The 17,732-nt window shown below is 38.0% G+C and overlaps 1 protein-coding gene across 1 annotated transcript in view; it reads right to left on the bottom strand.

Moving 5' to 3' along the window:
• Positions 1-17,732, bottom strand: part of LOC150082804 (DNA topoisomerase I, mitochondrial-like) — a 214,617-nt gene that overhangs the window by 72,593 nt on the left and 124,292 nt on the right. The window contains exon 7 of the mRNA XM_090378288.1: positions 4,177-4,299. Within this exon, the coding sequence (XP_090234414.1) occupies positions 4,177-4,299 (123 nt within the window). The remainder of the gene's footprint in view (positions 1-4,176; positions 4,300-17,732) is intronic.

Genomic DNA, 17,732 nt, shown 5'->3' with positions numbered 1-17,732 from the left:
GCCATATTGCTCCGGGAATATGCGGTGATCATTTCATGATCTTTCCGCATCGTCCGTATTTGGTGGTGATGGGCTCGAACCCCGGTCTAATCAAGAAGCGTGTGCTATGCACTACTGCTCCTTCCCACCTGGCTACGGAGACGCCTCCTGAGAGGGCATAAATTCAAATTGAGGAAAGACAGATGTAGGATAGACGTGCGGAAATTTGCCTTTAGCCAGCGGGTAGTTGGTTGGTGGAACAGACTTCCATCCCTTGTCGTGGAAGTTGATAGCCTAAATAAGTTTAAGGCTCAGCTGGACAGGTATTTCGAATGAACAGAGGGGTGAAGTGGAAGTGTTTTTTTTTTTTTTTTTTTTTTTTGGCTGATGCTGCATAAGCTTGCTTTCTTGCATCAAATGTCTCTACTAATGCTAAGAAGCGTGTGCTATGCACTGCTGCTCCTGCCCACCTGGCTATGGAGGTGCCGCAGATGGTTACTATTCTGATACTTTGCGCTAGTATAACATTGGCGTGCACTCCTCTAGATATACTGGAATGCCACTGTGTGAGGTTGACTATATTAAAATTAAATGCATCATGTTCGTTGTACAGGTTGATGGTAGATTTGTTATTTATCACTAATTTCAAGATCCAGGAAATAGACTGTAGTATCATTGTTGTTTGTTTTTTCCAGTTTGAGTTCTTTGGGGTATAAGTGTCCATATTCCTTGATGAAGTTAGGGCAGTTAATAACTATGAGGTCATCTATATATCTGTAGAAGTTAAGCTCCTGTGGAAATGAGTTTTCAGACCAATATAGATATAGGTTTACTATTATGCATGACTTCCCATAGCTGTTCTGTTAGTTTGTAGATATACTGTCTTGCCGTTGTATACAAAGTTATTGGAGATATATAGGGTCAATAGGTTGTTCCAGTAGTTGGTATTGCAGGTTATATTCTCTCTATATTTTGCGTATATATCTTTGAGTACTGTTTTTAGCTTGTTTTGGTTAATACTTGTAAATAAGCTGAGGAAGTCAAAAGTTTGTATACTGGAAATGTTGTTATTCTGTAAGGATTTTAATACTGGTAAGTTGTGGCCTATAATTCTGCTATTTTGTATGATGTTCAACAAGGGTCATGGTAGCTGTTCAAGAGTTTTGCCTGGTTTGTATACATAACTATTCTTGCCTGACATTATAAATCTGAATCCTATTGGTTTTTTTATGGAATTTTGGAATGAAGTATATATATGGTAGACTGTAATTATGCAGACTGTAATTGCTAAAGCAAAAAGGTCAGGTTACCTCCTCCACTTCGGGAGGATTTCAATCTCCCATGGGATTCAATTTCTACTCCTGACTGATAACACCCACTGTATGTTTACTGGGAAAGCAACAATACAAATGCTGTTATGGCAAAGTACTTTTACTGGTAAATTCCATCGAACTTTTGCATGCTACTCGTGCAGGCTTTCTTTACCTTCGCCCATCTTGCTAATATGTTCTGTGGTGGTAACAAACAAGAACTTGAGATATGTGCCAGCATGAATTTGACCAATATTATCAGATAAACGAGTATCTATATTACCCTTGACTCGCCAAACTAGCAGTTTCCCTGTCATTTTACATACATTAAAGCAGTTTTCCTTTAATGTATCCTCAATAATACTGGCAAAAACTCTTGCACCACCTTTGTTTAAATGTATCATGTCTCTACAAAACAGATTCCTTCTACCTACAAGTGTGGGCCAAGCTGATAGAAATTTCCCCGCAAAAGCTTTGCAGAGTCCTTCAAGCCTTGGGTTAATCCACAAGACTTTCAGCATATAATCCCTCCTATCATGCCTGGGCAGAATTGCAGACACATAGACATTGTGACCTAACTTGTGGCATTTCTTCAGCATGGTCCTATATTTGTCTAAATCGCCAGATCTTGTATGTTTAATATCATTAGTCCCCACACGAATAATAATATTCTCTTTACCACCCTTAAAATGTGACAATCTGTTGGTGATATCATTAAGAGTTGCTCCTGGCAGATATACCCTGGTTCTAGTCCACCTATCCTTATTACAAAAAATATTTCCATTTTTCCATGACAATGGAGTCCCCTAATAAAACTAAGTCAATGATATTGATGAAGGTATATCAGGATTAATGCCTAAGTTTACAGATGATAGAAAGGTTGGCAGGGTGGTTAACAACAGCCTACTGCAACAAGACCTAAGAAAATTGGGTCGATGGGCTGAGAAATGTCAGTTGAAGTTTAACATTGACAAATGCAAGATACTGCGTATGGGTTGCAGGAACCCCAGAGTAACTTATGGCACTACACTCAGGATAGTGGAGAATGAAAAAGATCGGGGGTAACTGTGTAGTCAGAAATTAAATTCTCTGAGCAGAGTAGACATGTGCAAGGACAGCTCACGGGGTTTTTGTCAATGATATGGAGAAATTTTTCTAGCAGGGATAACAAAGTAATTATCCCTTTGTATAAGGCCATGGCTGGACCACATCATGAATACCATCTACAGGTCTGGATGACTCACTTTAAAAAGTGATGTAGATCTGCTGGAAAGGGTGCAGATTTTTGGTTGGTTGGTTGGTTGGTTTGGATTTTATTGGTGCATTGGAAAAGGTGCAGAAGGGAACCAGAATAAAAGGCGCTCTTGCTCTCTCTCTCTCCCTACCCCCATAGGTACTCTTACCTGGGAGGGAGGGAGGGAGGGAGAGAGACTTCAGTCTGCGACTAGGCACCTGCAGGGAGATCTGATTGCAATGTTTATAGCCGTGAATGGATTGAGTAAGCTGAATGTTAATAGCATTCTTCCACTTGCCGAGGAAGCATGGTTGCAGGTTGATTGTTGGAATAGGCTTCCATCTGTTGTTGTAGAAGTAGATGGGCTGAATAAATTCAAGAAAGAACTACACAAATTCTTGGTGGGTACGAATGGGTATACACTAATTTTTTTCTTTTTTGGCTGATGCTATATAAGCTTGCTTTCTTGCATCATTTGCCATTACTACTACTAAGTTTAAATACCTAGGGGTATGCAGAGTGAGGACGATGGGTATCTTCTGGAGGTTAGGATTAGGATTAATGGCAGAAATGGAAGGAATTAGTGAGTGTTATGTATGATAAAAGAATTCTATCTAAAAGGCTGACATAGAGAAAAAGAAGAGATTATGTTGTTAATGGCAACTAAAATGAGAATGCTGAACTGGTTGGTGGAATTGTGGATTATCTGTGAGAGAGAGAGAGAGAGAGAGAGAGAGAGAGAGAGAGAGAGAGAGAGAGAGAGAGAGAAAACATTGGAAAGTAAAATGGAATTAGCAGTTTAAAGCATGTTTGCAGTTGAATAGGATAGCAAGAAGGGGATTAAACTGATCTAAACATGTATGGGGAGAAAGGGAAGAAATCCAATAACAGTTTTTGTATTTAAAGTGAAAGAAAGGAGGAATAGAGATAGGCCGTGTAAAAGATAGAGAGATGGACTGGAAGCTAAGTGGGGGCTAGAAATGCAAGATCTGTGAAGCCTATCCTGGAATAGGGAATTTAAGGCCAATAAGTAAATGATGATTCCTGCATTTTTTTTTTTTTTTAATGGTTTGTTTGTTATTTAGTTATTAGGAGCATTAGCAACTAAGGCCATATTGCTCTGGGGATATGCGGTGGTCATTCCCTGAAATTTCCGCATCCTCCGCATTTGGTGGTACTGGGCTCGAATCCCAGTCTAATCAAGAAGCGTGTGCTACGCACTGCTGCTCCTGCCCACCTGGCTACGGAGGTGCCTTTTTTAATGGACTGAATAGAGATTTAAATTTTCTGCAAATTTTTGTAGTGATAATGGCAACCTCTTACAACCTTGTCAGATATGTAAGGCTCAAAATTCTCCTATGTAAAAAAAAAAATAAATAAATAAAAAATAATAATTAATTAAATTAATGAGACAGTCATAAATGTCCATGCTGCATACAGTTAAATTCAGTGAATACCTAGTATTCCCTGATGCCAACTTCAGTTACAAAACTAAATGTGCTTGCTCAGAGGTTAATTGTCTGGCCTTCAATTATCTAAGCTGTTTTTTTAACTAATATGAACTTTTATTGACAAGCAAAGAGTTAGTGTGAAGTTTACAGTAAAATTAAATTCCTGAAAATGTGTGTATACAATATATGTACATGCACTTACTGCTTTTTCTTCCTTGGATATATTTTTTCTTTCTTCTGATTTTTGTTTAAAATATTCATGAATTTTTTTAAATGAGCATTTTGCTAGACTGGTTATTAGCTTCCTCTCCTCTTCTGTCATTTCCTTCAAATTTTAATTAAAAAAAAAAAAAAACTTTAAGCAATTAGGAACAAATACTATAAATATGATGATCTAAAGAAAATTAAGTTAATATCCCATAAGAACTTCAACTATTATCACACACTGGCAAAAAGAAATATGAACCATTATTTGTTTTGAGGGCTACCTTTGTTTTGAATAATAGCAAGTGTACAGCAAAGCATGGATTCTATAAGATGTCTTATTGTGTTTTGATCTAATTGTAAACATTCTTCCAGCCAATTATCATGTGCTGCAACAAAGGTGAAGGAAGAGGACTTCATTGTTGAATTGCTCTCTCCAGAATATCCCACATTCTTAATAACACTGAGAGGTGAATGTGCGGGCCTGGGAAGATGGTGGAAATCCATGCCATGTTTCCAAGCTATCCGTGCACAATTCTGGCATGATACTCTGTTGCACTGTCATCCCTAAAGTGGCGATCATCTTTGGGATAAAGGTGTAGCAGATCTGATACAAAATTCAAGTACTCCTTGACTGACATTTGACCTTCACTTGTATCAACGGACCAGGTCTGCACCAAGAGAACATTCCCCATATCATGATATCACTGACAGCTGCTTGGGTTGTCTTAACAAAACAAGACAAGACAAGTAGGGTCCACTGCTTCGTGTGGTTTTGCAATAGTCTCTGCCTACCCTCAGTGCAAAACAAAGTACAGTCAGTCCTCGTATAACACGTGTTTACACTACACGAATTCGATCATACACGATTTTTAAATAGGGAAACGATATCTTATACAGGGTGATCCACTACCAGTGCGACAAACTTGCAGGAGGTGTAGGGGGCACAAAGACGAATTGGAATCACATAGCATTGCAGGGTCCGAAATGCCTTCGTTATGCGGTAGAGGACGTTGAACGGGAGGTCGCGTGAACAGCGATCCCGCTGGAAGTCAGCATTTGCGAACTGGTTCCCGAGGCAGTAGGATAGACGAGTATTCAAACGTTGAACTGGCCGACATGCACCTCGCGTATGGAGCTGCAGACTGTAATGGGTGCGGCGCTCTGCACTTGTACCAGGAACGTTTTCCGCACAGGCGTGTGCTCCTCATCATACGATTTTTGCACGTGTGCACAGAAGGTTACGTGAGACTGGTTGTTTCACGAGAGGTACCATGAATTGAGAGCGAACGACGAGGACGCCACACAATGAGGAGAATGTCCTATGTCTTGCAGAAGGCAATCTGAGTACGAGTACTCGAGCAATAGGCCAACAATTGGATATTTCCCAATCCACTGTATGGAGGATACTGTCAACAAACCAAATGAGTTCATACCATCTGCAATGCGTCCAATCATTGGAGCCTGTGGATTATCCACTCCGGAGGACTTTTGCTACTTGGTTTCTTCAACAGAGTGCAGTAGACAGCGCATTTGCTGCGTCCGTATTGTTCACGGATGAGGCAAGTTTCACTAGAGAGGGAACCTTCAATCAACATAATGCCCATTTGTGGGCTTTGGAGAACCCCCATGGTACGCAAACATGTGCAACTCAATGCCGTTTCTCTGTCAATGTTTGGGCCGGCATTGCTGGAGACTACCTCATTGGAATGTACCTTCTGCCCCCTCATCTGGACGGTAGGGCACACTTGATCTTTCTACAGCAAGTCCTGCCCGAACTTGTTGGAGAAGCACATGTTCCTCAGTCGTTGTGCCGCTCAATGTGGTTCCAGCATGATGGGGCTCCCCCACATTACACGTCTGCCAACACCTAAACGTTACATTTGGACTGCATTGGATAGGTCGTGGTGGTCTGGTTCATTGACCTGCTAGATCGCCGGATCTATCGTGCCTGGACTTCTTCTGCTGGGATCAAATGAAGACATTGGTGTATGAGACCCATGTTGATTCAGTTGAAGACCTCGTCGCTCGCATCTCTGTAGCTGCCGGAGAGATTCGAGACATGCAAGGAATCTTCCAGAATGTTAAGGATTCCATGCGGCGGCGCTGTGAAGCCTGTGTGACTGCTTCTGGTCGAACTTTCGAACACCATCTGTAGCATGGCTTTATGCCAATGTAAAACTTGTCATTAAAATGATTTCTGTTACACTAACGAGTTGCTGTTTCTGTTCTTTTTCTTTGCTTCTTTGTTCACGGGACCTCCCGCATGACGAAGGCATTTCGAACCCTGCAATGCTATGTGATTCCGATTTGTCTTTGTGCCCCCTACACCTCCTGCAAGTTTGTCACACCGGTAGTGAATCACCCTGTATAACACGAACCAAATTCGTTTAAGCACGATTCGTCTTTGTGTTTACAAGAAATGGCAGTCGAACGCAGAATCACCCCAACCGAACGCAACACGATTGGAATGAAGAGAAGATTCTGAAAATGTATTTATGTTTTTTTATATCAGTGAAGGGGAAACAAATTTCACCATAATAACGTAAAAACCAAGACAATTCCAGCTATCGGTATAATTGCAAATGTAATTAGATCGAGTTTACTACCAGTTTATAACAGATTCCACTAGCAGAAACACAACTGGAAATTGTTTCTATTGTTTTATGGTAGTAACCGCTAGAAATGTGCTTTAGTAAAATGTGAGGTATTAATAGTGTATCTCTGCCTTTACGGTGTTGTTTATTCAGTTGCTACACACGCGCATCAAGCATGCCTCCTCGTTTTGTAATTGTGCTTTATTCCCTAAAAATGAGTAAAATACTTAAAAGGTATGAAAAGGAAGCGTCCTGGTGAAGACACTGCAGATTCAGAGAGAAAAAGAAAAACAATATCGATAAACAGAGGCAGACTGGGTCAAAAATTCTTACCTGGGAAAATTTGTAGTGGCCTCATACTATGGTTTATGGCCAAAATCACACCGAGCTCTGGCCCACCGGGGTTTCCCCAGTAAGGCTTATGGCCAGACCGCTTCTGTCGATAGAGAAAAAAATATGAAATTGGGAAACGCTTTGAGCGAAATGAAAGACCATGTGATATTGCACATGCTACAGACCTAAATGAGGCAAGGCCGAGAATTACAAAGGATGAAGAGAAAATAAAAACTTTCATAGCAGGAACAACTCAAAGTGTAATTAAAATCCATTAGATTAAGACACAAAGAATTGGAAGAGATGGAACGGCTGTCATCTGTTTGGATAGAAAATCAAACAAAAAACAAGTTTGCTTACGATAGAAGCAAAAGCATTAGCAATATTTTATTATGTAATAGTCGTAATAAAATTCTTACGTATTTTATTACGACTATTTATTGTGTTTGGTAATGTTTTGGTTACAAATGTGTGTTCAATCTTGAGTGATCCGGCACCTAACCCTATTTTTCCAATAGGGCATGTTGTTTATATTGCACGAAGGTTTCCAGGAACACAACTATCGTGCTATACGAGGACTGACTGTATATCATGATTTATCTGACCACATGACTTTCTTCCATCATTCCACTTTCCAATCTCAATGTTCTCAGCACAACTACAAGCAAATTTTTCTAATTTTCTCTGAAAAAAGTGGCTTCTGAAAAGGCAGTTGACTGGCAACAGACAATTTTTTAGATTCCTTGTGTATGATACAGGTTGAAATACAGCAGTTCTTGGCTTAGTTGAATTCATGTTATTTGCTACACTCTGGATGTCTTAGTTTTCTGTACAGTCCTTCTTAGAACACGACAGCTTTGCATTCTGGTTTCAGATTATTGCAGTCAAACAGCCTGTGCGGTCTTTATACTCAAAAAGGCACATGCCATCATCTCACATTGCAGTGTTTCTATACATTTATTTGCTTTTCTTCTGTTTGTGACTGTACAAAAGGTTCGTATTGTTTTGGCCATTGTGTGCGTGTGTGTAATATTCTGTGTGGTGGAGGGAGGATTAATCTATATACTTCTGTATATAGATTGACTGTGTGGCTTGAGTGCACATTAATTTATATGCTTCTGTAAAAATAATTTTGAAGAAATGTAACAGTAGCTTAAGCATATTGATCAAAATGAAAAAAGAATAAGTACATAATTTTAGTTCGCTGTTACTGGCTCTAGAAAAAATATAATATGAATGTCAAAATTTAAAAATTAAGGGTCTTGATTGTCACATATACAACTTACATGAGATGTTGCCTAAAAGTTATGACATGTAATAGCATTACATGGACATAAAAATTACAACAAACTATACACTAAACCCCCGCTATTCGTGGTTGCTGACTTAATATAAAATGAAACCTAAAAACACGTGAATTTTAAAGCACCGTGAACATTTTCTGCCATAAAAAAACATGGGCGTGGCTAAATCATCTTTCCCGGTCAAAACAGCGCTCAGTGGGTGGGGGAAAGGGGTGACAAAATCGTGAGCGTGGATGTTTCTCGCTAATCCTTGTTCAGTATGTGTTATGTGCTTGTCATGGAAGGTTTCGTCATTTGCTTTTAATTTATATGCTTATAAATTGAATAAATTTATCAATTTATAAATTGATATGCTTACAAAAGTGACAAATCTAGCGTTTTCCAGTGTAAAACAGACTTTTTCGAGCGTGTTAACGGAAGAAAGTGGCTTTATTGTGGACAAGTTCTTTCTAACCCATACAAAAATATGGCTACGAATAACAAGGGAAATGTGAAAATATCAAAGAAGATGATGACATTAGTGAATAAAATTGAGTTTGTAGACAAAATTTCTAATGGTGAAAGTGCCTCCTCAGTGGCAAAACATAAAATCAATGAGTCAACGGTACGATCAATCAAAAAATCGGAAGAAAAAATCCACCGTAGTGTCCATGAAAATGCGCTAATTGCTTCAAAAATTTGCTCTGTAACTCGTGATGTTAAATTAGAAAAAATGGTAAAGGCTTTAAATCTGTGGATAGAAGACCGAACTCAAAATAAAATTCTGTTAATTTCACTCATCATTCGTGAAAAGGCAAAACTCCTTTATCAACACTTTAGCGACACTGGTGATAGCACTGGCAGGATAAGGTTTTAGCTATAGCAAAGGCGCTGGATTGAAAGATTTGTTTGAAATTTCTAATAAATATTATATTTAATATTAAATTGTTTCTTATTTCCATTTTGATGCCTTATGCTCGCATTTCACTACATACCGTCTATGTACATAGTCATATTATGAAGGCACATATAATACATACATAGACAAAATTTTAGACTAGTTTTTCTTATATATTTCATACTTTGGAATGGAACCCCTTTATTACTATGGGAGCCATAACTCAGTATTCACGTTTATGGTATTCGCAGCATTTCTCAGGAACGTAACTCCCGTGAATAGCGGGGGTTTACTGTATTTCCTTAACTAAGGCATTATTTGACAAATAATATTTTTCTTCTTCCAGTGACATAGCTCCCCGAAGAGCTGTTGTGGCCACTAACAAATTCCTCCAACTGCATAGATCGTGTGCTATACGAGCAGCATCGCAAAGTGTCATGCCCAGAAGTTCACTGATCCCATCCTTCCACCTAGTTGCAGGTCTTTCTCTGCACCTCTTCCCCCCAGTTTTTCCTTCCATTATATTCTTCAACAGAAAGTTTTCCCTTCTTACTATATGGCCAAAAAACTTTGAGATTTTTTTTTTGTTGATCATATGAAAAAGAATTTTAGGCCTGCCAATTTTATTCAATACCCACTCATTTGTTCTTCGATCCAAGTAAGAGATACACAGTATTTTCCTGTAACACCACATTTCAAATGCTTCAATTTTCTTCCTGTCAACTCTTTTCAGATTCCATCCTTCACATCCATAAGTGACAACTGGAAAAATTAACAAATCAATGATTCTCAGTTTCGTCTTTAGGGGCAGATCATGGTCTCTCCATAATTTTATCAGATAAGTGACCAATGTTTCAGCAATTGCCTGTCGTCTCTTTACATCATTTGCGCAGTCACTATTTTTTATTTATTCTTGACTCTAAGTAATCAAATTCATCAACTTCTTCGATATCTTGCCATTAACCTTCACTTTAATGGAACCGAGATTATCACCAATCATAATTTCAGTTTTACACACATTCAGAAACAACCCTTTTTTCTTACTTGCTTCACATACACTCCTCAGAGTTTCTTTAAGATGATCCTTAGAATTACAAATTAGCACAGTATCATCTGCATAACAAAGGTTGTTTATCTTCAGTCCTCCAATTTTGATGCCAGCCTCTAAATCTTCCAAAGCTTCACACATGATATTTTCGGCACAAAGATTAAAAAGGTGAGGTGACAAAATACAGCCCTGCCTGACACAGTTATCTATTGTGAAAAAGTCTGTTTTCCATGTTCGTTCTCACAGTTCCTTCCTGTTCTTGGTACAGTAGCTTAATCAGCTGAATTATGTGGATTGGGAAACCCATAATAGTCATTGTTTCCCATAGTTTCTCATGTTGAACACAATCAAATGCTTTTGCATAATCTATAAAACACAAAACGACTGGAAATTTGAATTCTTTGCATTTTTCAATAATCAGTTATGGACTTAAGATCCGATCTCTGGTTCCTCTACCCCTTCTGAAACCTACTTGCTCTTCTGGCATTTCTTCTTCAAGTTTTCTTGGGATTCTGTTTAATATGATTTTAAAAAGAATCTTGCTAGTGTGAGAAATTAGGCTAATAGTCCTGTATTTTGAGCAAACGTTCAGATCTCCTTTTTTTTGGTAAGGGGATGAAAATTGATTTCTTCCAATCTGATGGCCACCGTCCCGTTTCCCAAATTTTTAGAATCATTTGATGAAAAAAACTCTGCGCCCTTCACACCAGTAGCTTTAATCAATTCCACTGGGATTTCATCAATTCCAGGTGGCTTGCCACACGTTAGTTCTCTGATGGCTTTTTCGACTTCTTCCTTCAGTGGCACTGTTTCGTGTTCACAGTATTCTTTCCAACTTCCTTTGATTGTGTTCTCTTCTGTTTAAATTTTCCCATTGGAGTCCTTAATTACATTAAGTTTTGGTCCGAACTTTTGTCTTAAGGACTTAATTACATCATACATCATTTTAGTGTTGTTTCATTTGTTGTGGTATTCGATTTCTTTACACTTTCGATTGATATAATCCTGTTTGTCCTGGCTTAAACAGCGCTTGATGACTTTGTTTAGTTCCGGATACTCTTTGTTTCCTTGTACACCCTGGGCTTTTGCAGTTCTTCTTTGTTCAATAAGTTTAAAAGTGTCTTCTGTAATCCAAGGCTTCCTGATCTTTGACCTTTCTCTAATGTGTCTATTTGCTGACTCCTTAATAACGATTTTTGTATTTTCTCAAATTTCCTCAGGTAGCATATTGTCATCTAATTCTAATACAGCTTGAAAATGATTGCCTGTTTCACACATATAATCATTTGGAATATTTTCTACATCCAATCGTCGAGGGAAAACCTTATTCATGATATTTTTCATGAATATCACGCCTCACGAAATTTTTGTTCAAACTGAAAAACGAGAGCTCCTGAAAACATGAGTCAGCCTACAATATCTTGTGAATACAGCGAATGACAACAGTGTGTCTCTGATAAATACAACTACAGTAAATGGAAAATATAGCTCTCACACATTTGATATTTATTTTTTAAGCTTTGCAAACTTGTATGTATTGATGCACAGGTTGCTATGTTCAGCTTCAGCTTGAGAACGATGTGGAGTAGCTGATGATCACTGCTACAATCTGCTCCAGGAAGTGTTTTTGCTGTATAATCAATCTGATTCCTCGTTTTATGATCAGGAGATTTCCATGTGTAGAATCTTCTCGGGTGCTGCTGAAAGCAGGTGTTGCATACAAGACTGTTCAAGATAACAAAATTCAATTAAACTTTCACCCCGCTCATTTCTAGTACCAAGACTAAACCTACCACATTCCGGATGGGAAGAAACTGTCTTGCCTACTTTTGCATTAAAATTACCCATGAGTACCAAAACATTCTTTTTTAGGACCAGATCAAGAGCTGACTGGAGATTTTCATAATAAACGTCCATTTGTGGATGTTGATGCGCATGCAACTAAAACTGAGATTTACTGGCTGGCTCTGAAGTCTAACCGCCATCATTCTACTATTAATGGGATTGTATCCAAGAAGAGATATTGAACATTCCTTATTCAAAATGACAGCGACACCATGTTCTTTTACTTGGTCACTTCCATAAAAAAACAACCAAAAACCCATTTCCAGTTTTGAAATGACCTTGTCCTGTCCACATGACTTCTGTTTCTCCTAAAATGTCAATTTTATACCTTTCCATTTCATTGATAACCATATCCATCTTGCCTTCTTTCAAACTTTTTACATTCCATGTGACCAAGTTTACCCCCTTCTTTCTTAGATTTAATTTTGCAGGGCACACAGTGGTATAACAGCAGTTTTTGGAGTTTTTTTTTGTTGTGGTCTCTGTGGCATGCCATTGCCTACGACATGGCCGATTTTGAAAGGGGCCGGCTAATATACAGAATATAAATAGTCTATTTATAGGATAGTATGTATGGTATACACATTATTATTAGATGCTAGTAAAATAACATTTGGGGACAATTGCCTTATTAGCAAATCATTGCAGACAGTGCAAGGAACTGTCTGCAATGTCAAAGCATTAAGTTGGCATTCTAATAGGTTTATATGACAGGCTTAAGAAAAGGTTTGATGCCCTTTTAAAAAATAAATAGAGGAGACCCTTTAAGCACTCAGCTGCCTGGCACAATGATGGAGACTACAATCATGCAACACAAGACACAACAAGATCCACCACAGCAGAGTGCACTGGTCCCACAGGTGTTAGCTGCTCTCAGTGACTCCACATACAGGATGGTTATAAACAGGCAGTGCGTTGCACATGCTTCTTGATTAGACCGGGGTTCGAACCCGTGAGCCACCAAATATGGAGGATGCGGAAAGGTCAGGGAATGACCACCACATATCCCCGGAGCAATATGCCATAGTTGCTAATGCTCCTAAAAACCAAATAACAAACATAAATAGGCACTGCTCTTCTTGAACTAATGTTATTAATATAGTCCTGGGTTCAGTGCTGGGAACTTACTGTTTATAATATTCATTAATGATACTAATGAAGGCACATCAAGTTTGCATATGATACAAAGGTTGGCAGGAATCAAGACATACTACTACAGCTTGACCTTGAAAAATTAGGCAGAAGGGCTGAGAAGTAACAATTGAAGTTTAATATTGGTAAATGCAAAGTGCTGCATGTGGGCAGTAGTAATCCAAGAATAACATGCCAGCTAGATAGAACCAAACTCAAACTGGAGAATGAAAGAGACCTAGAGGCAACTGCACAGTCTGACATGAAGTTCTATAAGCAGTGCAGACAAGCTGCTAGAACTGAAATTGTTCTGTCAGTGATATAAGGAACTTTTCCAGCATGGACAAGGCAGTGATTATCCCATTGTATAAGGCAGGCCTTGCCAACCTGCCACATTATTTTTTGCAGCCTGCCAGATGATTTTTATACTACTGACTACACCAGTACAGTCAGTTCTGCTATAATTCTGTTATGGCATTTCGCACATTAAAAACAACATGGCTTATGGGAAAAATAGGGAAAGGGGAAGAGCACTCGAAATAATGTTCAGTGTGGTAAGTAAAACACTAAAAAAGTTAGAAACCCAATAAAATCGCTAACACAGGTTTAAACTTCTTAAATTTCTAATAAAGACATAAATATTACAGTAAATATAGCAACTAAAAAAGATAAGCAATCAATAACAAATACGGTATGCAAATTGCACAAGTGAGATACGGTGTGACAAGTTTACGAAGCTTAAAAAATTAGGAATGAAGAGAAGATACTGAAATTTTATTTATGTTTTTTTATATGATTGAAGATTTCATGGAAGAGGAAACACATTTCACCATAATAAAGTAAAAACCCACAGAATTCCAGCTTATCAGTATTATCGCAAATGCAATAAGATAGAGTTTACTACCCATTTATAATTAGATTGCACTAACAGAAAAGCCCAATAAACCAGGAACTGCAAATTGTTTTTATTGTTTTATGGTCATGATCTCCAGAAATGTACTCCTTTGCTCACGTTATCACGCCTCATGAAATTTTTGTTCGAATTGAAAAATGTGAGCTCCTGAAAACATGAGTCGGCCTACAATATCTTGAATACAGCGAATGATAACAGTGTGTCTCCGACAAATACAACTACAGGTGACCTCCGCTTAACGCTGATAGTTCATTCCGGGAAAACAGAGCACTAAGTGAATCCGCGCTAAGCGAGCGCCATATTCCCATAAGGTAACATATGTATTTGTGAGTTGCGGTCTATTCCATAGGATATTTTCTAATCAATAATAAATGGTAGTGAAAATATGCACCAATGTCGATTAAAAATATTTAATATTCAAAATTTTGTACATATAAAATATTCTACATTATATACACATATAATTATGAGGTAATTAACTAACGAAAATCATGAATTTATTAATTCGATGGCCCTGTGCTCTTGAGTTTTCGTAACTTTGGACTGAAAAATGTGTCGATTTTGGGTTGTGCTTTGTCCCTCTTCCTCTCATTGTACAACAACATATAGGGATTCATTTCTTTCTTCAAATTTCTTATTACCTTGGCACTCCGTTCCATGTCAGGGTCGTTCTCCCGGAAATAATCACACATTTTTTCGAAGTGTTCAAAAGCTTCACTAAGTCCTTTTGCAGTCAGCGACTTCATCGGTTCTTCATCTATAGTATCTTGATCATCATCTCCCTCAATAGCAAACTTGTTCTTTTATAATTTCCATTAGTTCTTCATTGGAGAGGCCATCCCGGTCGTTGTCGATCGTCTCTTGTACGATGTCTTTGTTAATTTCGTGTAATCCTGCTTCTTTTCCGAGCTCAACAATTTGTGTTTTAACATTTTCAACGGAATCATCAGGTTCCTGGGAATGCTTTATGCAATTTTTCCAAACTTTCCTCCACACTCCATTCATGGTTTTCTGAGTCACTTCATCCCAGGCACTTGAAATGTTGTAGATGGCAGTTTTAATGTTATAGGATTTCCAAAACTCCTTTAAACTCGGTACATTTTCAGTGTTGATGGCTTTAATAGCTTGGGGAAAGGTGTTCCTTATGTAGTACGCTTTAAATGTGGCAATTACTCCTTGGTCCATTGGTTGGATCAGAGACGTAGTGTTTGGATGCATGTAAAAAACTTTTATGTGATTGTTCAAGTCTTCTAAGCTCTCTTTGCTTGGGTGTCCTGGCGCATTGTCCATGATTAGAATAGCTTTATAACCAATGTTATTTTTTGCAAAATATTTTTCCACTGCAGGACAGAAGAACTCAGCATACCAATCAATGAAAAGTGGTCTGGTTACCCAAGCTTTTTTATTAGCCTTCCAGATGACAGGTAGGTTTGATTTAGCTAAACCTTTAAGAGCCCTTGGATTTTCGGAATGGTGAACTAAAGGGGTTTTAATTTAAAATCCCCCGCAGCGTTACCACCCAACAACAAAGTTAACCGATCCTTCGCCGCTTTGAAGCCTGGCATGTTTTTTTTTCTTTCGATATGAAACTTCTTTTAGGCATTCGTTTCCAAAAAAGATCTGTTTCATCTATGTTAAAAACTTGTTGAGCAGTATAACATCCCTCTTCAATAATTTTAACAAATTATTTTTTGAAAGTTTCGGCTCCTTGTTGATCTGCACTTGCAGCTTCTCCCTGTATTGCTACATTGTGCAGGTTATAGCGCTTTCTAAATCTATCAAACCAGCCCTTACTAGCGTTAAATGGTTCCACATTTTTTTCGGGCTGAGCTTCTTTTAAATCTTCATATAGGCTCTTCGCTTTTTCTTTAATAATAATTGAACTTAACGGAATTCTACGTTGAATGTTGTCTTCAATAAAATTATGTAGAAGTTTCTCCATTTCAATCATAATAGCCGGCCTAGCCCTGGTCAATTTAGTTGCCTGCAGGGGAACAGCTGTTTTTCCAGCTGCTAAAATTGATTCTTTATTTTTTTATGATTGTTCCTACAGTTGAACCTGCCAGTCCTAAATTATTGCACACATCCACTTGTCTTTGACCGGAATCAATTCTCTTGAAAACGTCTAATTTAATTTTCAAACTCAATGTTTTTCTTACCTTTCCAATCTTTGCACCGCGTCCAGACATTGTTGCTTTTTCATTCTTATCCGCCATAACTCTCTGCAAATGTAACTGCGTTGCACTGATTGTGATATTAAATTAAATCTAGAATTCCTCTGGCAAGTGAGCTGAAGACGGTGACAAATGTTTTATTTATCTGAAAAGTTCGATTTTACCGTGCAGTAAAATCAAATGGTTGTTTATTGCACGAAAATACTGTAATAAATTATGGTGTGAGTCATGGAGAATGTTTATGGAATTTTCAAAACAGTAAAACAAACAAATTTTATGTACTTCGGGTTACCACAAGGTCAGAGGAGTTCAGAAGACAAGAGAATACTGTACTGTACAAGAAACAGCACTGCATTTAGCACTCATGGGATTGATTGTGTGAAAAGCGTTTCGCAAGTTATAGTTCCCACAGTAAAACAAAAGAAGAGATAGGGAGTAAATCTATTTTTAGTATCTTTCTATTACAGGTCAGAACAGAAAATGCAGACTTCATAACAGCATATGACACTGGATGGTAAATTTTTTCAACTTGTGTACTAAAAAAGAATTTCTCCCTTGAAACTATCCACACCAAGAAAATAGAGCATATTGAAAGTTTCAATTTTGTACATAGAGTAGAAATTATAAAAATAATTACTGTAGTTAATTTCATGGTGGCTATTTTCTCCTTTTGCCAAAAAAAAAAAAAAAAAAAAAAAGGCTCAAAACAGACTGGACTGAAGACGGATTTGCCAAAAATTCAATCTGTATACTAGTAAAAAAGCGTTATAGTGAGTTTTGACAGCGTTATAGTCAGATACGGGTTATAATATAAGAACAGCGTTATAGCGAATCAGCGTAAAGTGAACCGCGTTATAACAGGGGCCTGCTGTACAGTAAATGGGAAATATAGCTCTCACACACTTGATATTTATTTTTAAGCTTTGCAAACTTGTATGTATTGATGCACAGGTCACTATGTTCAGCTTGTTTCCAGGTTTTGCATTCACCTGATGTTACTTGCAGACGAAATCGCGCATGAGCCAACGCTAAAATCGCATTATACCACATTTGAGCAAATTCGGGTTGTCAAAAATGCACATTATAGCAGAACCGACTGTACTCAGTGCGTGCTCTTATGATGATGGGAAGAAAATTTTTGTGCAACAGCTTGGTGGAATCATAACCTGAATTTTCCATGTCAAGATGTTTTTTGTGCTTGTTGTGCCTTCCAATTGTGGAGCTGGCTGCCTACTGATGTACAATAGCAAGAACATCCATCAAGTACTGAAATGGCTATTTGAAAGTACATCAAGGCTATTTGACTGTAAATGCACAACGTGGAGGAATTTT

Source organism: Mastigoproctus giganteus, chromosome 7 (genome assembly GCF_048544385.1).
Source record: "Mastigoproctus giganteus isolate SK-2022 chromosome 7, ASM4854438v1, whole genome shotgun sequence".
In the NCBI taxonomy this organism is placed as follows: Eukaryota; Metazoa; Arthropoda; class Arachnida; order Uropygi; family Thelyphonidae; genus Mastigoproctus; species Mastigoproctus giganteus.
This window is presented reverse-complemented; position numbering and strand designations above follow the sequence as displayed.